General features: G+C 43.8%; 1 protein-coding gene across 1 annotated transcript in view; it reads left to right on the top strand.

Moving 5' to 3' along the window:
• Positions 1-25,451, top strand: part of JPH1 (junctophilin 1) — a 168,687-nt gene that overhangs the window by 17,340 nt on the left and 125,896 nt on the right. The window contains exon 2 of the mRNA XM_088471427.1: positions 8,135-8,888. Coding sequence (XP_088327553.1) covers positions 8,135-8,888 — 754 coding nt within the window. The remainder of the gene's footprint in view (positions 1-8,134; positions 8,889-25,451) is intronic.

Here is a 25,451-nt window from a genome sequence, read left to right as displayed (position 1 = left end):
GTTGGTGGGAAAGTAATTATTATTTTTTTTTTAATAAAGTTGCATTGGATCCTAGTGTAATTTTATCTGTGTCTGGCGAGTCCACGTTTCCACTGTAAAAGATGAGTAGTAATATGCTAGACTGCTGACTGTATCTTGCAATAATCCAGGCTGTTACAGTGCGGGAAGGTTCAGGGCTGGGTTTATATATTTTGTATACAGCGGTATGTATGAGCTTTACTGTAGATGTTTGCGCAGATAGGTTCAGCAATCTTCTACGGTATTCAGGTTTAATAAACAATTGTGTTTTACATTTCCTGTTGGAACTTTACAAATGGTTTGATGATACAGCTCACTGATACTAAAATGTACAAAAGGGATTGGCGCCCAACACTGGAAAAGTAAATATTTCAATACTTCAGGGATGGCATTTTGCATAACAAAACAATGCTGGCTATATAGAAATATTTCCTTTATCTCGCTTGTCCCCACATGTTACTCTTTAGTGTGGTTACATAATGTATGACTCTAGTCTGGTAAATGGTTCCCAGCGTTGCTTTCGCAGTGTGAAATCCTTGTGTCCTTTTACCTGTCCGATGGGTTACTATCATTCTATTAAGTATTAGCATGTTACATGTGACCTAATAGATAATTTATTAATTAAATTTGCATTTTAAAAAAAAATTAAAAATGTTTTTTTTTACATTGAAATGCATTTAGGTAAGCACCACTTTGATCACCTTTTTATTGATGAAAATATTACAATATAGTGGAACAATAAAGCATAAGCTAAAACAGCAGATGTATAGAATAAAATACAATAAAAACTGTTGTATGTGAATGCTCCTTATTTTTATTCTATAATCCAAACTAGTGCATAACCAGTCAGGTGTTCCTTGTTTTTTGTTTTAATTTTTTTTAACAACTTTATTATTTCTGATTTTTGATTAGCACCACCATATCAGATACAAATTCCCACTTCTCAGTATGTGAATAATACTCTTATTTTCCTGAAGGTATTAGCTGGACAAATATATTTTGTTTTATAAATACTTGATTTATAATGTACTCTGAAGTCAAGCAGGGATCACAAGTGATTGGCGCAGTAATTCTCATTGGTCAAGTACCGATACAAAGTTAACGTAGTGAGTGATTTTATGTAGCTGGTCGGTTTGGAAATGACCAGGCCTACAATACAAACAAAAAAAAAATTCACAAAAAAAACATTGCTTGTGTGTAGCCTTTTATAGGTCTCTTAATGTGAACTACAACTGGGGTATTACCAATAGTGATGTCTTCCTATTTGAAACGTTGGCTGCCCTTTTTATGACAAGTACCATGGCGTTGGTGTGACTGTCTGAGAATTTCCATGCATAAGTGTCAAGTAATGTTAGCTCCCACTTACTGAAATGTAACACAAAACGCTAAACTTTAACTGCCCAGTGCTGTTTATTTAACAGAATATAAATGCTTACATGGATATAAATGTTCTCCCGAAAAATAAAATAATGCCTTTTTTTTATTTATATTATTTGCTTTGGATCACTATGTAGGAGAGTGTTGCTATGCGCTTTACATTCTAATTGGATTCCATTTATTTTATACAATCTAATGGAGCGTACACACGGTCAGATTTGTCAGACTTGTCAGATTTGTCAGATGAACGATTGAACGATTAAACGATCTGAACGATTTGAACGATTTTACCAAAGTTTTGAACGATTGAACGATTTTTGACTGCATTAAAATGAATGGAATCGTCCAAGTCTGACTGCAAACCCATCAGATGTCAGATATCGTTATCTGACAAACGGGAACGCGCATCGTTGATCGTCCATCGTTCAGGCATGTCAGATATGAACGATTTTCCTTCAGATATGAACGACTGAACGATTTTTAAATCGTTATCGTTCATATCTGAAGGAAAAATCTGATCGTGTGTATGCACCATAATTGATACTGGCCTCATGTGCTTCCCTATGACTTCCAGATTAGTAAATACTGTGTATTCCTATTGAAAAGTATTATGAGGGCTGTACAGTGAACACATCATCTCATGTTGCTCTACAGACAGCAGCGAGTTGAGATTTTAAGGGAATACCCAGTTACAGGCACATTTCCCCTAAGATGCATCCTATAACCACACTAGCAGACAGTTTGGGATTTTTTCCAAGCGGAACAAAATAAATTCTTACAAGGGAAGTCTTTAATTTCTCTGTGGTTTATCCTTTCATAACAAATATTTGACTTGCCTCTGCTGGTGAACAGATCCGTATACTTCTATCTCAGGGACGGTGTTGCTATTATCCCTCCTTCCTCAGGTGTAGATTGATTCTCAGAAGAGACTCCTGTGGGGGTGTCGCCTTATTCAGAGATAGTCTGGGGGAATTCAGTTCTACTCAAGGTGCCCGCTGCCATGTAAGTTTTCCCTCACACCTCCTATGATGTTGGCACTACCGTAAATAGCTAATTTGTACGCAACCAGGCTTCACCGCAATGCCTGCCAGTGCGTCACTTTGAATTTAAACTGCCCTTCTGATTGTAGTGAAGCATACACAGGGGTCAGTCCTATTAGGCGCAAGGGGCTTGGAAACACCAGCAACCATACTGCAACTTTCCCGTCTCGCATGGGTCTGCAAACAAAAATCAGTTAGTCCGGCGGTACCATAAGTGTGGCAAATGGTGGCACTTACTCGTGGCTAATAGAGCCCACTGTGTGATACATGTGGCCAGCATGTCTGTTCAGGTTCTAGCTATGTCAGCCTCTTGTATGTTAGGGGGGATCATATGCAGCCATTAAAAATGTTCCCTTTTGGAGCCTCACTGCCAAAATTCCTAAATAGGCCCCATGGAGAGGTGTGAGAGGAGTATGAAACTGGGCCTGTGCACTACAGCTGTATCATGTCAGGCGGAGAAACAATAATATTTATGTGCTTGTAATTAAGTGTGATGTAAACATATGGTGGCTTTAAAAGCTAATCTCAAATGTGTAGGTGAGGAACACTCCAGAACCTTAATGTCTATTTTAAATGTTCATTGTACTGCTGATTGTGTTTTGTATTTTTTTTAAATCCATTTAATTTTATTTTATGTTTAGTATTTTCTCATATACCAGCCTTTTTATAGATATTTAATATTTACTAGTAAAAAAGAAAAAAAGTTGCGTAGGTGCAGTAATATAATGGGCGGCTGCCAAAAAGGGAAACGGGTTTTTCCTGAAACTGCAACAAGTACAAAAAAACAACAAATAATATGGCTATGCACTGTTCAAAACCAAAAAATATGAAACTTCTTATACAGAACTTTTTCTTTGAATGTATTACTCCATTGAAATAAAAATAAATGTGAAAGTAATCACTGTGTATGAAATATGACAGTAAGTAACAGCTACTGCTAATTTCTCAGCCCAGGGATGTTGGTTTAAATTGTTCTTGCAGCATCATGAATCCATACTAGAACGGAACAGTTCAATGTGAACAGAGAGGATTTTTGGAACAAAATAAGTCCCTCTAAGAAATAGCCAAACAGCAGCTATGCTCACCAGAAAACATTCTCCCTATCTCTGATGCCCCTCTATATTAAACTTGCAGTGGAGAACTTGTGCTGTCCATATCCACAATGATCGTGGGTCCAACCCAGAATATTAATTAGGAATGAACTCAGGATAAATTAATATCCAAGCAGGTTGTGAGGTTTGGAACTGATTCAGCAAGGAACGCAGATGTGAATGCAATAGCGATTATGCACCCAGTCTCACTGCGAAATTATGCTAATCCAATGCGATTGCAATACCGCCACAGCACTACCTAAAGACGCCCACTTTACCTTACACCAGTGGTTCCCAAACTTTTATGAATCGTGGCGCCCTAGTGCATCAGAATTGTTTTCACGGCACCCCTGAGCCAAACGTTTGTTATTGAGAAATTCAGAAAAAAATGCAGTCAAGTAGTAAAGTGAAGTAAATTGTGCTCCCCTGTCATCCTTAGGGTCAGTTATATGGTGGTAGACAGATTTGTGCTTCTGTTTGTCCACATATTTACATTACGTTGATAAATAAATCATAAATAATTTGATTTATTGCTGACCACCAACCTGAGGCACCCCTGCAAGTGTCCTGAGGCACCCCAGGGTGCCGCGGCGCACAGTTTGGGAACCACTGCCTTACACACATCCGTAATGTTTAGCAGGACTGCGAAAACATCGGTACAATCGAGTGCCATCGTAGCTTCACGCACACTTGCACACGCTCTGACCTTACTCAGGAATTGCTAACTTCAGCGCACGCTATCAGGCCTCAGGCTGCGTATGGCATCGCAGTGGACAATTTATGCACGCCCCTGCCACGGCGTTCAAACGCACTGGCATGCCTGCGTCAATCCAACAACTCCCCTGTCACCACCCACAAACGGAACTTCCTGTCAATCACTCTGCGATGGGTCTGCGTAGCCTCTACGATCGCAGTCCCCGATTGCAATGGCTAGTTCGCACACTGCGATGCATGCACAGTACACAACAATCGTCCGATTGCGTGCGTATTAGCAACTGCGTTCCTTGCTGAATCTCCTGACAGAGAGAGTCCTCCGGTGATCAGCCATAATGTGTTTCTGTGCGCTTATGCATTTCATCAGAAGTAGGCCTATGGTGTTTCATTCATTTTACAAATACATTTTAAGGAAAAGTTCTGGATGATTTTTTTTTTCTTAAAGTGTGCAGTCCTATTCTTTGTTGATAAATATCTTATTATTTATATAGTGCCAGTTTAATTATACTGCAATGTACAAATAGGAGAAGATTGTGCAGGCACATTAGCCCCCTGACAACCTGAATAAAAATTCATGCAAATAAAGGAAACCTACAAACTCTGTCCAGAGAGCAGCTTATTAAGAATCCTACTCTAATGCCAACTACACACTAGAGCGATGTGTAGCCGGCCAATCCGATGGGCGACGGCACCCTGCATTGTACAGTGCATACACACTTGCACGATGCAGGGGACAACGGCGCCATCTAACATTCCATGCTGCATTCGGCAGCATGGCATCATTAGCGATATCTTCTGATTGACCCTGCAGCAGGGTCAACCAGAATATATCACCTGCGACCGCAGGAGTGCGCAAATCGGGCATACACATTTAACGATATGCCTGATTTGTTGTTCCGATTTGCCAGGAAAGGACAAATCAGCCAGAAATTGTTTAAGGATGTACCCATCTATAGTCCCAGCGTGATGAGGTAGTAATGCTGACCATTATACCACTATAACAGTGATTTTCAACCTTTTTCAAGTTGAGGCACACTACGCTAAATTTTAAGATTGCCAAGGCACACCATCCGGCATTGCGGCGTGCGTAACCTAAGAAAGAACAAACACTCGCAGGAACAAAACACACTACATTGGCCCCCGCAGGAACAAAACACACTACATTGGCCCCAGAAGTATAAAACAAATCTCATTTTCTGGCCCCACAGAAAAAACAAACAAACATCGCATTGGCACCCACATAAAAGCCCCACACTGCTCTCCACAGAAAAAAAAAACAACGCTCTCCACAGGAAAGAAAAAAAAAAGCTGATTGGCATACCCCATAGGGCTGGCTGAGAGCAGGATGGGCTTGCTGGATCACTGGCGCGGGGTGGGTGTGAAGAGCTGGCTGGGTCACTGGCTCTCGGGAAAAGCTGGCTGGGTAACTTATGGGCCACTGGCGGGGCGGGCAGAGCTGGCTGGGTCACTGGCAGAGCGGGCGGGCAATGCTGCGTGCTTGACCTGTGATGTCACGCTGCCGCGTCTAGGCAGTTCACGGCCCGGGCACGCCTGAGCCTCCCAGAGGAGCTCAGCGTCAACCCGGACCACGCTATTGTATAATGTACCCGGTGGTCAGGCGTCACACTTCACAACGGCTCGCAGCACACTAGTATGCCACAGAAAAGCGGTTGAAAACTGCTGTACTATAGGCTTAAAAGACTTTGGGGTCTATGTATCAAGCAGTGAAAATCGCGGAGAAGTGGACTAGTGGAGGAGTTACCCATAGCAACCAATTCGCTTTGAAGTAGAATTTATCAAGTGCAGTCTATAAAATAATAGGTAGGATTGGTTGCTATTGGCAACTTCTCCAGTGGTCCATTTCTCCACGCTTTTCACTGCTTGATACATAAACCACTTTGAGCCTCAAAATCAGCTAAACTGCAGATTTGCACTTGGGACAAATCATGTGGTAAAACAAGTCATGTAGGTGCAAGTTTCTGCATGCAGGCAAAATGCACGTCAAACACAAATACTGTGTAGCTGTAATTAACGCTGCAATTATAGCATTGTGCAAAGTTTCTTCCCATCCCAACTCGCATTTTAAATCTGCCCACCCTACAATGCATCATGATTGTCTTTATTAAACGCTAACACAAGTCTGTTCTTTCTCTCAACCCAAATGGGATTGAACTGCGTCCATAACCATTTTTTGCTCCCTGTGCAGAATGTCAAGAAATGGCTCTGGAAAATGTCTTGCTTCTGACACTAGCCAGCTGTAACTGCTGATCAGGTATCCCCCACTCCTTAATTCTGTTTTACACCAATATTGTTAACCTAAGGTGAGGAATGAAGAATGAATTAGCTTTTCATGAAAACAATATCTGTGCTGTTATTGCAAGCAGAATACTCATTATTGGTGCTCAGAGATCTGGCGGCTGTTGGTTTCTTAACCAGCGATCTCTGCCCTCAGACAGATGTTTTCCCAAAATAACTGCTCTCATAAGACTTGTGATGACATGTTCTGTGTACAATATAATCTGCCCTCGCTAACACTGATCTGCAGACCAATAGCAGTAGCATAGGGGCGTCCTAGTTTAATGTTTGAGTTCAATATCCACATGGGCGACTTCTTGGGTCCGACCGATGAGGAAACTGGAGCACATGTAGAGAAGGCGGTCTGAGAATAGCCATAGCATGAATTAAAATAAAGCTTTAAAATGTTCTATATTACTCTTTGGATGCCACATAATAGTCTGTTTTAGCTATACATGCATGACTGACAGATCATTGTTAAGGGGGTATCCACTTAGCGATTTTTATGACCGATTGAATGATAACGATCGTTTTCAAATCGTTTGTAAAAGTGTCTAAAACGACCAGCGATGCGCGTCAACCTGACGATATCGTCAGGTTCAGCATGTTTCCAGATGATTGATGATCCTGCGCTGAACGACTGCTCATTCAGTGCAGGCTCATCACACGACTGACAAACGACTGAACGGTTACAATGTCGTAATCGTGCAGTCGTTTTCAGATCTTGTAGTGGATACCCGCCTTTAGTGTGTAAAAGTGATCTCTGAAATTTTGTTGATAACATCTTAAATTCTCTGAAAATAATATTAAGGTGTCTTTTGCAATGTACAAAAAGTAATCTTAATTGTTTATTTTTAGTTAAATAATTCTAAAAAGGAAACATAAACTTTTAAATGATTCACGTTTCAAAAAATGAATGGGAAAACTTATAGGAAGTGGGAAAGGGTCTTTCAACAAGCCTGGATTAGGGATTGCTAGACTACTTGGTGTATGACTGTGGATTGTTTTCTTACTAGCTGTACAAAGTGTGATCATTGGTAGGAGTACATTCATGTATGTAGGTTGAGCCCAAGCTGGGAGTTTCATAGGCCCGTTGCCTATGTGAGCTTATTTTTAAAGCATAGGTTTAACAGAGATCCCTAAAGCATGATCCATCCTCCGGTGCAGTACCCAATGGCCTGTGTATGTGTGTGTATTGGGCTTTGGGTCCCATGCCCATATTGCCTTATTATCATACATTTCAACTTCAAATTTGCTTTAAAATGTTGTAAAAAATGGAAAGAGTACAATTTTCAGCTAAAGTAACTTGTAACTCTATTAGTTGGTATTATAGAATAGTTCATTTTCTTTTTGACACAGCACTATTTTACTCTTATACTATACTGTTATAGTACACTGACAGTCCTTGTTGCTTACCTATTGCACTACAGCTGCGACATAACATAGTAATCTGGAATGTTTTTAAGCTAGTGGGTAAGACGAGTGAAAACCAGTCCGGTCCCGTAGTTTTACTCTGAAAAAGGAATGGGGAACTATTGCTTTCTGTAGAATTCGTAACAGTGATGTTTATCTTGACAATGTGTCCTTTTTATTTCACAGGTACATACCAAGGCCAGTGGATGGGAGGAATGAGGCACGGATATGGTGTGCGTCAGAGTGTTCCCTACGGCATGGCTACTGTAATCCGTTCTCCTCTTAGAACCTCTCTATCGTCACTACGTAGTGAGCAAAGCAATGGCACTGTACTTCACGACATAGGCACAGATAGTCCTGCCGGGACACGAGGAGGCTTTGTGTTGAATTTTCACAGCGACTCTGAGCTCATGACCGGCAAGAAGAAAGGCTTGTTTAGAAGAGGCTCTCTTTTGGGTAGCATTAAACTGCGGAAATCGGAGTCCAAGATCTCCATATCTAGCAAACGCAGCTCGGTTAGAAGCGATGCGGCTATGAGTAGAATAAGCTCCAGTGATGCCAACTCTACCCTTAGCTTTGGGGATGTAGACTCTGATTATTGTCCCGTAGAAGATCACGTAGATGCCACCACCACAGAAACCTACATGGGGGAGTGGAAGAATGATAAGCGCACAGGGTTTGGAGTAAGCGAGCGCTCAAACGGAATGAAATATGAGGGTGAATGGCAGAACAACAGAAGACATGGATATGGTTGTACCATTTTTCCGGATGGCACAAAAGAAGAAGGGAAGTACAAAAACAACGTTTTAGTCCGTGGAATAAGAAAGCAGCTTATACCGATAAAGAACACCAAAACGAAGGAGAAGGTAGACCGCGCCATTGAGGGTGCTCAGAGAGCGGCAGCCGTGGCGAGGACAAAAGTTGAGATCGCAGCTTCCAGGTATGTAGTTTTGTGATTGTTTTAGATTTGTGTACTTTGCCCCATGTGTAGTGTGTGATACCCATAACTAAAGCCGTGGGAGCTGGATCCATAGAAAGGCTCTTACTTATTGTGACTAGCTAAATAAAATTGTTCTTGTCTACCTTATTTCATGATAAGGCCATGATGGATAAAGCATGCTGGGGTTGTCGTCCATTAATTGCCTGAGTTACAGGGAGATAAATCTGCAGAAAAGTTACTAGTCTGGTGCTGCCTTTGCAGTATTTCTACAGCTTTATAGATGCGGCATATATTCCACCACACATGGTAGTTGCAAGCATTTTGTGTTATTGGGGGTACAACCACTCTGCAGTTCCAGGTCTATGTCAGACTTGTGAATTCATGGTGTACTACTCAAGTACCATTCAACACTCATCACACTCAGGCTTGGGTAGGCTTCTCTTGTGACGAATGTTATTTATGTTTTCAGCTACTACAGTTGCGGCACATTGTACAAGGTCTGAAGGCAAATGTGCTTTTACCTTTTCCTGGAGGTTTGACTGGCATCCTGAAGATACTAATTTTGTGAATAATTCTGCAAAATAAAGTATCCAGCTAGTAGATCGTATTTTAATGCATGCATGTAGGGTAGCGTAAATATGAATCTTGCATAAAATAAATTGCACTGTGCACTATGTATGTGTGGATATGCATATTGTTCATGAAGAATGTGGATCCAGCTCTAAAAATAGCTTTCCTACTAGGGCTGAATGTAGCGTGTATGATTATCTGAGCCTGTGACTTGTATGTGCTCACTTGCCGCTGTCATGTGAACAGATGAAGGGCTCCAACAGTAGAATGCTCTCTGGGGAAGATGTATCAAGCCTTGGAGAGAGCTAAAGGGGTAGAGATAAAGTACCAACCAATCAGCTCCTAGCTGCTATTTTTCTACACAGCCTTTAAAGTTACAGTTAGATGCTGACTGGTTGGTACTTTATCTCTCTCCAAGCTTTGATACAACTGCCCCCTGTCCACTTTATACCTGTCAACGGTGCATCTAGTGGACCTGTTTTTAAAATAATAATTTTCAAATACAATGTGTCCTCTCTGCTATCACTGACTGCTAATAAGATAGCAAATGTGCATTTAGGAAATTTGTTTGTCTATTGTTTCCCCATTTTCCTAATTTACTTGTTAAAACAGCCGAGCAGAAAACCCCAGCATTTTGGTCTATATGTAGATCACCACAATGAAACCCTTTCTATTGCTATACCTGAATGGCATGCTTCTATTCCTCTCATAGGAAGTGTAAAGCTTCATTTTTGCCCCAGGCTGTCTTAGGCGATAAGTTAAGTGTCCACTAGCAGACAGAGAAACGATGCACGATTACGACATTGTGGGGAAAATAAAATGGGTCCCCCCCTCACCTGAGGAACAACCACCCATTTAAAGTACAATATTACTTTCTGTTTTTGCACATTAACCCTGCACCGGATTAATGTGCAAAAAATAGAAAGTAATATTGTTCTTTACAGGCGGACTACAGGAACCAGCAGGGAACCACAAGTGCCGGCATGCCTGGACCTTAAGGGCCCACTGGCAGCTATAGTTCGCCTGTGAAGAATATTAAAATAAAGACAGTACACCAAATGTTTTAGTAATTTATTGAGAAAAACTCTCTTCACCTGGTGGCCGTCGGCCTTTTTAAGCTTTTTGTTATGGTCTCTGCTCCCCAGAACTTACGGCTTCTTCTTCTGGCTACAATCTTCAGGAGCTCTTATCTGCTCCTTCTCTGTCGACTGACTCGCTGCCGCTGGCTAATATCAATCTGCCCCAGGGGGAGGGATGGTGACGCAGTGAGCTGCAATTGGCTCACTCACAGCTCGCCGCAGCCATCTTGCATTTGCGGCCTATAGAAAAATTGGCGCAGCAAGCTTATCAATCACAGCTCGCAATGCCATTTTTTAAATGGGCCATGCCCCGCTTGTACATGTGGGGCAGCGGTGGAAACCTTCCTCTGCTGAACCCACGGGCACTGCCGAACTCTGCAGTAATGGCTGATGGGTACTGCAGTAAAGGCTAATGGGAACTGAATCTTCCATGCCTGCGGCCTCCTCCAGGACCCGCTGCATTGGCGGACAGTGCTGGGATTCCTCCGGGTCCCCGGCCCACCGACCATGCCTGTGGGTGCTGCTGCTCCTGGAATTGGTGACCAGATCCAGTTTCAGCAGTGTACACCCATCTATATTTGTTGGTTGATTGGCGGTCAGGCCTCCTGATTTTTAAGCATGTTTAAAAATCATTTGACCTGACCCAGGTGACCAGGATCGGCTGAAGGCATCGGTTGTGTGAGGGTACACACTTGTCCAATGTCGCATCAACTGGTTGGTTGGGGGTTGGATTGACTGTAATTAGACAAGTGTATACCCAGCTTTATAATAGGCAAATAAGAGTTTCTGCACAGGCTGGTGTAATAAAGGTGATATACAGATGAAAGGGGGTATGATAGTGATGATAGTGGGTAGATCACTGATATTGCCCCTACTTGACTTCAGGTGGCTGATTATTGAATCTCTCACTAATGACTGTTGCTGCATAAAGTTATCCTGTATATTGGGGAACCCACACACACCCCTCTCAAACTCGCATGGGCTTCCGTGCTTCTATGCCATTCGCTACTAATACTCTCATAGATCAAGTTCAGTTGTAACTACTGCTCGGCCTTTACATCTCACATCTTACAACATGCTCTCACACTCTCAGCATCCGACTCTCTCACTTACTTTGGAATCTCAAAAGCCCCAATCCCCCCATCACTCCGCTTCTCTGGGAACACGTGGACCTCTTCTCTTCATTTGCGCTCAACTCTATCCTTTCCTGGTTATCTCACACTCATGCCACAAGGGGGCATAGAAATCTGTTGGTTGCTTTAAGACCTATTGGTGTATTCAATTAATTTACTACAACTTGACAAATTGTTGTCTTGGTATTTTGTCGTTTATTACGTACATGACCTCTATATGGATCCAGAGCATCTTTGGCTACTACTGAGAAGCAATGGATAGCCTGTGCATGTATTGCTGTAATACAGAAGCTGCCCATCGAGCCAGTATGCTGGATACAAGAGATGAATATTCCTCTTCTCCCTCTTCCTGCACTGCAGCAGACATTGCTGGGTTCACGTTCAGATGTGCCTCACACTATGCAGCATAAAGAATCTTACATGAAAGTTTGCCTTGTGACTAATTCTGCTTTTTCTTAAAGAAACTGTAGGGAGTTTAATTGTGCTGTGTGTGTGTGTGTGTGTGTGTGTGTGTGTGTGTGTGTGTGTGTGTGTGTGTGTGTGTGTGTGTGTGTGTGTGTGTGTGTGTGTGTGTGTGTGTGTGTGTGTGTGTGTGTGTGTGTGTGTGTGTGTGTGTGTGTGTGATCTGCTTTTGCTCTGTGACCTGCTTCATACAGACACACGTGTTTTTCCCTCTTTTGTACTAGGGTATTTAAACAATAAAGTAATATCAGTAATTGTTTAAATTGGTTAATGGAAGCAAATTCCACAAGCCTCTTAGTCACACGTCTGATGTGACAAAGTGAAACGACTGAGCTCCTGTATTCCTTCAACAGCATATAGTGCATTTGTTATATCGTTCTGCAGTAGTGTCTTTATCATGATTCATACCCATATAAGGATTATCCTTTTGCAGTGAGTAAGGTCCTGGAATGTTTATTTTCTTTTGAGGATCTATGGAGAGAGACCAGTAGGTGGTAATTTTGTATTTCAAAGTAAAAATCCAGTCCTCCAACTGTCATTATAATCCTTTGCACATACTTGCTACTCCCCCAGAAGTTGCGAAAGACACCCGGATTTGTGGGCAGTCCCCCGGACCCCTGGAAGAGTAGGCGGTCCTGCCGCATCCAGTGGCCGCTTCCTAACAAAGTGGGCACTATGGGGAGGATAATGCCGTAAATCATGTCCTCACGATCGATCCACAAATTGTGGCATTCCTCGTGGGGGGGGGCGAGGCTTAATGACGTGTAGTGCCGGGACCTGCCCCCACCTCCAGTCAGCCGGCATCTCTCCTCTGGGCTTCTCCCGGAGGGCAAAGCTGAAAAGTAGGTAAGTATGCCTTTGCAGTCTTCTGGTTTGTGCACATATATTGTCTTCTCACATGTAATTGCTGATCTCTGCTGGTAAGATACATTTTTAGTCTTTTAGGGATAGATGTACTAAGCCTTTGGTGATAAAGTACCAACCAATCTGCTCCTAACTGTCCTTTTTCAAGCACAGTCTGTAAATGACATTTAGAAAATAATTGGTTATGTTTTCTCTCCATTTTATCTCTATCCAAGGCTTAGAACATCTACACCCATATTTCATAGGATCGGATGCCGAATTAGGTGAAAGACATGTTTGCGGATTGTGTTTTAGCTCTAACTGAACACACGCAAGTACGGCCAGTACATTCCGATCACATCTATACTTATAACTTACAGAGCTGTAATTGGGCTGTGACATGGAGTCTGGACACAACTGCGGCCTATGCAGAGTTAGACGTTAATGTAAATACACCTGGCGTGCCTTTTGCACCTAGTGTAGGGTAGGTGTACAGTAAGTGTGCACTGGTGGTGACTATAGTAGTCAACCAAGCTGCCGCGTTACAAGATGTGTACAACTTTGTTGCCATGTGAATATATACATTTATTTATTACACCGCTTTGCAGCAACATACACCTGATTAACTTCCAGCTGTGCATCAGGCCCGTAGTCTTTACAACGTGTTCCTGACTCTGTCATCACAATAACATTCACTGTTCTACTTCCCACCGTGAGAACAGCCTCGCAGGTGACAAGTGATTGGCAGCCAAGGCAAAGTATGAGGTCAACAACTGTGATTACTTCACATTTTGTAAATTGATTCTATTTCCCAAGTGTAGGGAAAGCATTTGCCTGTGAATTGCTAATGTTTAGTGCAATACACTGATGGGAACTCGGAGTGCTGATTTAGATTGTATATTTAACAGCTGGCAGTTTCAATTGATTATCTGTAGTTTCTATATCTGTCTGTTAAGGGATCAATATAATATCTAAGCAATTTTGCCTTTGCAAGTGTTTTTAAGACACAAATCCCATTCTGCTGGGTTGCCTAGCTTAATATAGCCACAGTCATTCGTTTTATATTTGCCTGTTAAGTAGTCTGTCAAAAGATCACATTGTGCTGATTGTTAAGACAACCAAACCTAAAGCTGGGTATACACTGCAGTGACCCAGTGGCCAATCAGTGGTCGTGCCAACCATCCGGCCAATTGGTCAAGCTACAGACACTTACCAATTGGCCGCTCTGTGTCTGGCCAGACATCACAACTGGGCGGGCATTTAAGTTTGCTGTACAGATGAGACGTCCGTGTCAGTGGTCCTTGCAGCCAGTGTACAGGCAGTCAGCGGGTCGCCCATACACACAGCAATACGTCGGCTGTGCTGCAGGGCCGACCTTATATGTCTCTGAACTACGTCATTCACAGATATATCTCTTGTCATACGAACTAACGATATATCGGCAATTGTGTACCCAGCTTAAATTTGTAAGGAAACTTTAAGAATGGATGACTTTAGCATAAAGTTGAATGTTGAACATTCTCTTTAAAATTAGGCACTTGAATCTAAAATACGATAATGTAAGCTATTTGGGGTTTCCTGGGATCCACGATGATTAGCAGTTGTGATAAAACAGAAAGCGTATCCACTGAAGTATGTTCAGGGTAGCTCTGTGAATGCAAACTGGAAATGGCCATTACCATAACTGTGATTTGCAGCAGGAAGAGGGCAAGGACATAACTGAACAGAGGCCCTGATTCAGAGCCGGACGCTCTGACAGAGCGCTCGCTCTGAATCAGGGCCATCCCTGATCCTTTTTGGAGCGGCCTCCTGGCCGCTCGCATAGCTGTGGGTGATGGTGGATGGTCGCAATGGTCAAGACCATCGGGCTTGCGATGAGACCCTGCGGTAGGGTCTCGCTGCCGCAAGCCCAGGAGTGCTTTTGGCTCTATCAGAGCCAAAAGCACTCCCACTGACATCACTAGTGATGTCAGTGGGGCCGGCCCCAGACGGTAGGCGTTCCCATGGGAACGCCTGCGTCTGGGCAGCCATGCCCCTGGCACGCCCACCAAAGGGGGCGTGCTGTCAATCACCATCGACGGCACGCCCCCTTTGGTGCAAGACCCATAACGACGGCTTGGCCGTCGTTATTCGGGTCTCGCGCATGCGCACTTGGGCACCATCAACCCGCTTGCGAGCGCACAGCGCTCGAGAGTGGGTCTGAATCAGGCCCAGAGGCCAGCACCTGAAATAAGCGACTGAATGGCAAACAAATTCTTATACTCTAAAAATTTATTTTCCCTTTTTTTTTTTTTTTTAATTATTATTTTTAGCTGTAAAAATAACTTCTTTATTTGTGTTTTTATATATCCAAACAAATGGCCAGGGGAAAACTACTTATTTATATTAAGGGGGTGATTCAATTCAGTTGTAGTTTGAATAGTTCCGGGAAGTTGGTCCCAGAGCTATTCAATTCAGCACGCTGTTTAGTCCGAAACGTACAAGTTAAGTCGGAGAATGTAAATTCTCGTGACTTAACCTGGGTACTTAGTTGCGAGAACCGACTAAAGTGTCGGCCGCGAAGCTGTTAGCGTCACACTACGCCAGAAAACAGCCTTGCAGCCGGCACTTTAGTCTGATTTCTCCTCTCAACCTCAGAAGGGTTGAGAAGAAATCATTTATCGACTAACAGTGTTCTGAATTGATTAGCTCCAGGAGCTCCCTCCCGGCGCGATCAACAGCGCGCTTAATTGAATCTGCCCCTAAAAGCCTTAGAGATTCAGTTCAAAGATTAAGGGGCCTACTTATCATAAACCTCTTCATGGGGACATTGTAAGGGCGGTATTCAATTGTTTTAGCGCTTCTGATCTCCCGGGGCGTTATTCACTTGATGCCGATTATCTCGCCCATAGAAGTCAGGTTTAGCTACGTAAAACAGCTACACCCGACCAAAGTGCTGGGTATGATCGCCAAAGTGCCGTTTGGGCGCCCAAATGGGTTACTTTTCAAATGCTGGCGCCGACAGCTAAATCGTGCCTGACAGGAGAAACAATTGAATAGCTTTGTCGGGCGCGACGGGTGGCTGAAACAATTGAATTCCGCAGTAAGATTATTATCGCAACAATAAAAAGATCCCTTCTGGTGTGCGCATGCGTGAGCTGACTTACCAGATTTGGGCCTTCAATTACTACAATGTAGACTTTGAAAAAACAGGAAAAGAAATGTTATAAAGAGATCAGATTTATTGCAAGAAATATATAAATTTTTATATACATTTTAAGTATGATTTGTTGAAAGTATAGGACATTTATATAAACTTATGTTGTAACGTCACCATGACACTTTTTTAACATATAAAATGTTTGGCTTTTTAGTAATTCCCAAAACATGTGCTGGATCTATTGACTGTGATTATAATATAATGAATTAGGAATTGGGAGGTCTGGGACTATAAAGTGAAAAGATCAGGCAGGATTTTGAGTGTTCTAGTTGTATTGCTCTGCATAGGGGCCCTGTCAAGGAGTGGGCCACGTGATATATTGTGTGTGTATTAACTAGGGGTGAGCGGGTTCGGATTTCTGAAATCCGAACCCCCCCGAGCCCCCCCGATCCGAGTCCGATCCGAATCAGGCTCGACTTTTCCCGCCTGACTCGGATCTGAAATCGAGGCAAAACGTCATCATCCCGCCTTCCGAGTCTCGCGGGTTTTGGATCCTATATAAGGTACCCACGTCGGCGCCATTTTCTCACTCGGCTGTGGACAGTGAAGAGGGAGGGTGGGAGTTAGGGCTGTGTAGTGTAGTGTAGTGTAGTGCTGCTGTTGTCCACTACTTCAAAGTCCATAGGGGCTGGCTGGACTGTGTTGTGCAGTCAGTTCTCCATAGGGGCTGTGTCCACTCCAAAGTCCTGTGCAGTGTCCCAGTCCTAAAGAGGTGCTGTAGTGTTGTCCAGGGGGTGCTCTGTCCATCAGGGGTGCTCCCCCCAAGTGCTAAAAAAATAATATATTTTCTGTGTTTGTGAATTGTGTGCGCAGTAGCCGCACGTGCATCAACAAAGTAGTGCCAAGCGTGCGCCTGTGTCATAAGTAAAGGGCCGGCTGGCTTGACCGTTAAGGGTGCTGTAACCCCCGAAAGTACACTCCAGTCCAAACCAAAAAAAAAATTATTTTCTGTGTTTGTGAATTGTGTGCGCAGTAGCCGCACGTGCATCAACAAAGTAGTGCCAAGCGTGCGCCTGTGTCATAAGTAAAGGGCCGGCTGGCTTGACCGTTAAAGGGTTCTGTAACCTCCAAAGTACACTCCAAACCAAAAAAATATATATTTTCTGTGTTTGTGACTTGTGTGCACTGTGGCTGCACGTGCATCAACAAAGGAGCAGCGCCAAGCGTGCGCCTGTGTCCCATAAGTAAAGAGCCGGCTGGCTCATTTCTTAAAGGGTGGTGTAACCCACAAAGTGCACTACTCTCCAGCAAAAATAAAAAAATATTTTCTGTGTTTGTGTGCGCTTTAGCCGCACGTATATATATCAATATAACATAAATGGAGGACCAAACTTTCTCTGATAAAAATAAAATAGGGAAAGATCAAGAACCACTTCCTACTAGTGCTGTTGCTGTTGCTGGGAGTTGTTCATCATCCCAGAGAGGAAGTAGGAACATCACTACTTTTACTAAACAATTGACCCTCCAACAGTCCCTAGCGATGAGGATGAAGTACGACAGCAGTCATCCTGAAGCAAAACGTATAACTGAGGCCTTGACTGCTATGTTGGTGTTAGACGTGCGTCCGGTATCCGACATTAGTGCAGTGGGATTTAGACAATTGATGGAGGTAGTGTGTCCTCGGTTCCAAATCCTGTCTAGATTCCACCTGCATCCTCAAAGCAGCAGCGACAAGCGTGCGTCTGTCTGTTAAAGGGTGGTGACACCCTCAAAGTGTGCTACACAAACAATTAAAATATTGTTCTTTTTTTTTCTGTCTTTGTGAAATGTGTGGGCTGTAGCCGCACCTGCATCCTTAAAGCAGCAGCGACAAGCGTGCGTCTGTCTGTTAAAGGGTGGTGACACCCTCAAAGTGTGCTACACAAACAATTAAAATATTGTTCTTTTTTTTTCTGTCTTTGTGAATTGTGTGGGCTGTAGCCGCACTTGCATCCTCAAAGCAGCAGCGACAAGCGTGCGTCTGTCTGTTAAAGGATTACATCGGTGACAGCATCCAAGTAGGCATGTCAGACAGTCCGTACCTGTACTGGCAGGAAAAAGAAGCAATTTGGAGGTCCCTGTACAAACTGGCTCTATTTTACCTGAGTTGCCCCCCCTCCAGTGTGTACTCCGAAAGAGTGTTTAGTGCAGCCGGGAACCTTGTTAGCGAAAGGCGTAGGAGGTTGCTTCCACAAAATGTGGAGAAGATGATGTTCATAAAATGAATGATCAACTCTTCCAGGGAGACCAGCCTCCAGAACGTACAGAGGGACCTGTGGTTCCAGCAGGGACGAATTAATACTCTGTGAGGATGAGGATGTACACACTGAAGAGGGTGAGGAATCGGTGGATGAGGAGGATGAGGACGACTTCTTGCCTCCGTAGAGCCAGTTTGTGCAGGGACAGATTAATTGCCAGCTTGTTTTGTGGGGGCCCAAACGAACCAATCATTTCAGCCACAGTTGTGTGGCAGACCCTGGCGCTGAAATGATTGGTTTGTTAAAGTGTGCATGTCCTGTTTATACAACATAAGGGTGGGTGGGAGGGCCCAAGGACAATTCCATCTTGCACCTCTTTTTTTTCTTTGCATTATGTACAGTTTGGGGCCTACTTTTTCAATGCCATCCTGTCTGCCACTGCAGTTTCACGCCTAGATGGGTCACGTGTTTGTGCCGCCCACTCGTGTCGCTTAGCATAGTCATCCAGCTACCTCGGTGCAACCTTTTGGACATAAAAACACTATTGTGAGGTGTGAGGTATTCAGAATAGACTGGAAATGAGTGGAAATTAAGGTTATTGAGGTTAATAATAGCATAGGAGCAGAAAAACCTACAAATTCTGTGATTTTAGCTGTTTTTATGCTTTTTTTCAAAAAAATACAGATCCAAAACACAAAACCCAGAACCCAAAACACGGAAGGGTGGTTTTGGCAAAACCAATCCAGATCCAAAACACGAAGAAAGATCCAGATCCAAAACCAAAACACAAAACACGAAAAGTGGCCGGTGCACACCCCTAGTATTAACAGATAATTATTTTTTTTATCAAAGTAATATTCATTGTGATAGCGCAAAATACCTCCACAATGTCCTACTAAGGAAGATTGCTGAGTTTTTTTTTTAATGCGGATTGTTCCGATGACAAGGCGAGGTAATTCATTGTGAAGTGACGGAATATCAGTGGTAGTAGAGACGAGGCACCGCACCTCCTGCTCGCAGTATTTCTCTTCCCTGAGTGCCTTCACTGTTGCAGTCTGCATATAGTTACAGCAGGACGGAGCACACAATGAAACTCAAACTAATCCTTGTGCATTTCCTCCTGCATGCCAGTAACTGATAAGTCATCACCGTGCGCTTTCTCCTCCAGTGACTCTGAGAAGCACACTGCAGAGGTCTGGCTTGTCTATTTGTGTGTGATGGGGCTTGTTTGGGGGGGGTGCCACAGGCTACTGCAGATGAGGCTGGAACAGCCAAACCTGGAATGCACAAGCTTTATAGGTCACTCAATTGTGTTTCCATAACGCAATACAGCAATGATTTATAGTGCTAAACCTGATGTTGAAAAGCAGTTTGTTTTTCATTTGAAACCACTATCTCAAGTTACATATAAGCGTACATTTTTGATTCCTACGTTCATTGTTTCCAACATTTCTTCACACATTTTTGATCTGTATATGTGTGTTTGCATGAACCATATTTATCGCAGCCGATACAATCACTGATGGCATCAAGATATTATATTGATTTTTACAAACACACTTCATTTACACCGAACATAAAAAAGAACACCGCTCCATTCATAACGAAGGTGTTGTAGTGTGACTGTATAGTATACAGCAAAGGGCCCCCACACACCTGCCTGTGAATTCTGCGATCGGAAATGCCAACTGGTGGCCATCGATGTTCCACAATCCTTTGTAGGATCGGTAAAATCTGCCATGTTAACTTTCACAGATTTGCCAATCACATATTTTGATCGTGATCGGCAAATGTTGGATTTCACAGATTCTGCCATGCCGGGTTGCAGGATTCGTCACAGAGATATGGATGCCTTTTGCCTTGATCTAAATGCTTCATTGGCCATGAAATGATTTGCTCTATGACCAGCAGCTGCCGGCCCCAAGAGCTCTATTAGACCTTATAAATGGATGGGTATGAGTGGTGCTCAGGAACCTAAGACCATGTGGCCCAGTGGAGGAGTGCAGTTGAGGTCAGGGGGGCAGGAGCGCTGTATACAGTATGAGGCTGCACCACCTATGTAACGGAGTGGTCACATGCTATAATATAAAAGAGAAAATTGTGCAAATGAATGGGAGCGATCCCACTGGTGCTCCCAACATGCTGCACCCCTGGAGGCAGTCCGGTCACGCCATACCCGGTCACACCATACCTCACCCCAGTGCTTCATGTCAGCTACGACTTTGCTGTTTCTGTTACTGCCGCCCACATGGTCATTACACTCATTTCATATTCTGAATTGCTGGCTACTATGAGCTCTAGTTTTTCTTCCGATAGCACCATACTTTCACCTTTCATTCTGCAGCTGTGACCATTTTAATGATCTGGTTGACTTATCTATATGTTGTTGTATCCCTGAACAATTTCAAGGGGCATATTTATCAATGAGCATATTTGAAATATCCTCTCTGATCTCCGCTATTCGCCGGACACTCTCTCTGCATAGGGGTAAGAGCTCTACTGCCATCTACAGGTGGTGTAACTAACGGAGGCAAATTCCTAAACGCTACGCTTTTTAGGGGCTTGTTTAATAGTCCCAGTCTCCTGCTGCATGCAAGTAGTGAACATACTTTTATTTTGCCCTTAAGCAGGGGTGTATCTAGGGAACCGAGCGCCCCTGGCAAGGTAATGGACTGGCGCCCTCCTCCCCCCATAATTTCAGGAAGTGTTCCCAGTAGTAGTCCCTCTATGCAGGGCCCCCAGTAGTAGTCCCTTCTATGCAGGGCCCCCAGTAGTAGTCCCTTCTATGCAGGGCCCCCAGTAGTAGTCCCCCTCCATGCAGGGCCCCCAGTAGTAGTCCCCCTCCATGCAGGGCCCCCAGTAGTAGTCCCCCTCCATGCAGGGCCCCCAGTAGTAGTCCCCCTCCATGCAGTGCCCCCAGTAGTAGTCCCCCTCCATGCAGTGCCCCCAGTAGCAGTCCCCCAGTAGCAGCGCCCCCTATACAGTGCTCCCAGTAGCAGCCATTACACCCCATAATGTGCCCCCAGTAGCGACCCCCCCCCTATACAGTGCCCCCTAGTAGCCACACTCTTCCCCTGTGCTGTGCCAGAAAAAAAAACACGCAGAGAAAAAAAAAAGCAACTTACCTGATTCCTGCTCCTGCCGGCAACCGCCGCTGTCCACTCCTCCGGGCCCGTTCTCGCTCTGCACTATGGGATGGGAGAGACGTCATGACGTCTCTCCCTTCACCCGCTAGAAGGCGGAGCTCATGAGTGAGCTCCAGTCGGCTCCCTCCGTGGACGACGCAGCAGCCAATGAGAGTCTGTCTGACACTCATTGGCTGGCTGCTATAACAAACACACAGCCACCACACCGTGTGTGTTTGTTACTGTGTAGGGCAGACCGCTCTCACTGCGGTCTGCCCTACACTTGTGGGGCCCGGCGGACTTGCGGGGCTAGTTCAAGCCCTGGGGTAGTCCACCCATTAGCTACTGGTGGCACTGCCGGACAGGGCCCCCCCTTTGGCCAGCACCCCTGGCTAGTGCCATCCTGGCCAATGGGTAGATACGCCCCTGCCTTTAAGCATACGGAATCAGTCGCCCATGTGTTAAAGCCCAAACTGATTTGATCAATTGGAAAAATGCAGAAATAAGATAAAACATAAAGATTCCCTGATTTAAAAAAAATAGACTGGGGACGATTCATTTGTAGGAATTTAGCTCCCGGTCTAATGGAATAAGCTGTTCTATTAATTCTCACAAGTAGTCGCAAGGCTGCATTTATCGCCAGTGTCTGCTAGCACCCTCCTGAGGTGCGAGAAGTAATCCACGTTAAGTAGGATTTATAAGCTGTTTGTAAGTGCTGGGCGCGCCGTGACTGCATCGTGCGTGTCACTGAGCACAGTCGAAGCTGCTTAACGCAGCTAATCCCATGCATTCTCACACTTAGGGCCGTATTCAATTAGCGTCTCAAAGCCGTTTTCGGTGACGTCATTTCGCCAGCGGAAACTTATCCCCGTATTCAATTGTGGCAACTTTTTGCCGGTGCGGACACACAATGCAATGTACCCGGCGAAATAGTTTTGCCTATGAATAGCTGTCGGAAAAAAGGTGCAGAATAGCGTTTTTGGGGTGCAAAGGTTTTGGGGTGCAAAGGCTGCACCCTTAGGACAGATCCCCAAAAGTAAATTGCGTCCAAAAAAATCCTAAAAAACTAAAGTACACCCAAAAAAATGACTTTGAAAAAGGGGGCGAAAAAGTTCAAAGTTGGGGTACAAACTTAAAAACTAGCGAAATAGAATTTGGGGGGGTCTGCAAGTGTGGGGGAGTTTTTTTTTTTATTGCAGGTGCTTGCTGAAGGTGCGTTTTTCACATTTTTTAAAACCTCACTTTAGCGATTTTTAACCATGCTAGCACCCATTTTCATGTACCCCATATTTGCTGGGACTAGTTATTTTCACAAAAAAAACCCTGCTAAATGCTATACTTCACCACTTGTGCAAAGACACTAATTAGCAGCTAATGAGAGCATGGCTATTCGGGGGCATCTACAAAACTCCCCAATGTTCGTACATCTTTTGGGGGCTGTCAGACTGATTTCGCAAAATCTGACAGCACTTTTCGCTTGTTTGCGTTTCGGCGGGTCCCGTTTTTGCTGATTTCTAATTGAATACGGCGATAAGCTGGGACGAGCGCAATACTCTTTAACATGGAAAACCAGCGATGTCGGCGAAAAGTACGGGACTTTTCGCGTCTAATTGAATATGCCCCTAATATGCCGGGGAGCTAAATTCTTGAATTGAATCACCACCTGTTAAAAAAAAATAAAAATAATAATTCCTTGTCCATCCCAATGTTGCTTCTTTATTGGCCATTTGGGAAAAGTAAATCGCCACCAGACAGTTTGCACCCTCCAAATGATTGACACATGCCACCAGCAGTATACAGGAGCTGGTGACAGTATTGCCTAATTATCATAACAACATGTATCCAATCAGCGTGAGAATGCTCACAGCAGACTTAAAGGTGAAATTGATGATAAAAAGGCAGCGCTATACCTATAGTAATCACTGACCACTTTTTAACACTGATCATGGTTAATACATTTCAAAAACATGTAGAGACAACCAAAACAGGCCAGACGATGAGTTAGCTTCTACTCTATTTTTCAGAACAAAAATCCGTATTGCAAGTCGTGTTGGCATAATACAATATTTGCACCTTGATGAGACAAAAACTGAAGTCCTCTTTAATTAGCAAAGCATGGCAATTTTTCCCTAAGCGCAGCAGCTGGGCTATTGCCTCCTGGAGTGTGTGTAATAAATATATATATATTACAGCTGTGTGTACAACTTCTCCCTGTCATGCTGACTTTAATTCACTTAGCAGCGCTCAGTAAAAGTAATTGACAATAGAACAGCAATCTGAATAAACCGCAGCGCTACTGCATTGCTGGGACTTGCTCAATGTGATCACACAAGCTATAAAATAATGTGAATATTTTCTAATCCACCAAGTAGACTTTGCGAATTCACAGTTTGATGGGATTTTTGTTTCATTGTCCTTGATTAACAAAATGAGCATCGGAAAAATGAAAGCTTGGCTTAATTCGCAAGTCTGCAGCACATTTTCTAGTAAAAGCTCTCGTGTTATAGCCAGTTTTCTTTACCTAAGTCTTAAGAATATTGTATCTCAGGATTTTGATTGTTTAAACAATGTGCCCGGCATCCATTCACCTGCGGAGACCGCTGCGCCGCTGTTTTGACCACCCACGGGACACTGCGACCCGCGGGTGGAGACAGAACCTGCTGGCTATCTCAGCGGGAACGCTTCCGTTGCAGAGAAACCACTATATAGGTAAGATGTATTAAGAATGGAATGGAGAGGACTGTGTGAAACGGGTGGCATATCATGCTGACACCCCCGTTTTGAGTACCCATGCCCCTCGTGACATGTGGCCACGCGCATTTTGTGCATGCACCCAGTACCACTAAGACATTTTCTATACTTAGACCACTGCCCCTTTCACACATAAGATCCAGTATATAAACATCTAAAACCAAGGTCTATCAACCCGCCTGCAACTCTGGTCTCGGCCTGAGGCTCGCATTCACACTACAGCAAAAACCCAGGAAATTCCCTGGTCGGATGCGTTCACACTGAACCAGAGTCTGCCCTGGAAGTTAGCGTGTCATTTAAAGGAGACACTTTTTTTTGGCTCACCATAGTGAGATCATTGGTCTGCCCACTGGTGCTGCTGCGTCTGGCTACTCCTCTCAGTCTCTGCAGTGGTGCTATTGCTGTTACTCTCTCTCGGTGTGCTCCTTATCATGTGGTCTGGGTGCCTGCAGTTGATGTCATCTGCAAGCACTCCAAACAGCCAATCAGAGACTTTCTGAGCAACCTGGGTCTAAAAAACCCGGGTCGCATCCATTCACACTACAGGTGATCTGGGAAAAAAAATTGGTCCTGAGCAGGGTCACGGACCCGAGACTCCGACCCGAGTAGTTTCTGTTCGCACATAGCCAAGACCCGTGTTAATGCGCGTGCACCGGGAAAATCCATGTTTTTGCCCTATGTGTGAAAAGGGTATAAGAGGTCCTGGATAGCGTGTCTGTGTTCCATGTGTATTTCTGTCATGTTTCTGCACAGTTGCTGTGATTTCATCAGCAAAAAAGCAGGTAATGTCCATAGTGGAGGGTATTATGGTGTTTTATGGTGTGTGTGTGTGGGTGGTTATTATTGCAGCTGATTGATTTTTTTTATTTTTTTTTATCAGAAACTACCCAGCCTACAACTAGTAATTTTGGTGGCACCATGCTCAGTAGTAGCACTGCTGGTGTAGGTCAGCATTAGAAATTCGGCAGTGTAAATGATCCCTAACATAGATAATAATCAGAATTGTTGACTTCAGCTTGGTTGACTAGATCAATTTAATCAGGAGCGCTTGCAACAGAACAGCATGTAAATCAGTGCAACTTTTAATTAATTTATTTAATGAACCTCTGGTATAGATGCATTTTTATTTCAAATTTCCTTACTTTATTCAGTTGAGCTGGTCACCCTTTGTTCTAGAATATTGGCATATTCTAGTTAAGGCTTGTGTCTGTAATATTTTCAAAA

The sequence above is a fragment of the Taudactylus pleione genome, unplaced genomic scaffold, assembly GCF_031769625.1.
Source record: "Taudactylus pleione unplaced genomic scaffold, aTauple2 ptg000114l, whole genome shotgun sequence".
In the NCBI taxonomy this organism is placed as follows: domain Eukaryota; kingdom Metazoa; phylum Chordata; class Amphibia; order Anura; family Myobatrachidae; genus Taudactylus; species Taudactylus pleione.
The sequence above is the reverse complement of the archived record's forward strand: the minus strand, read 5'-3'. Positions and strand labels throughout refer to the sequence as shown.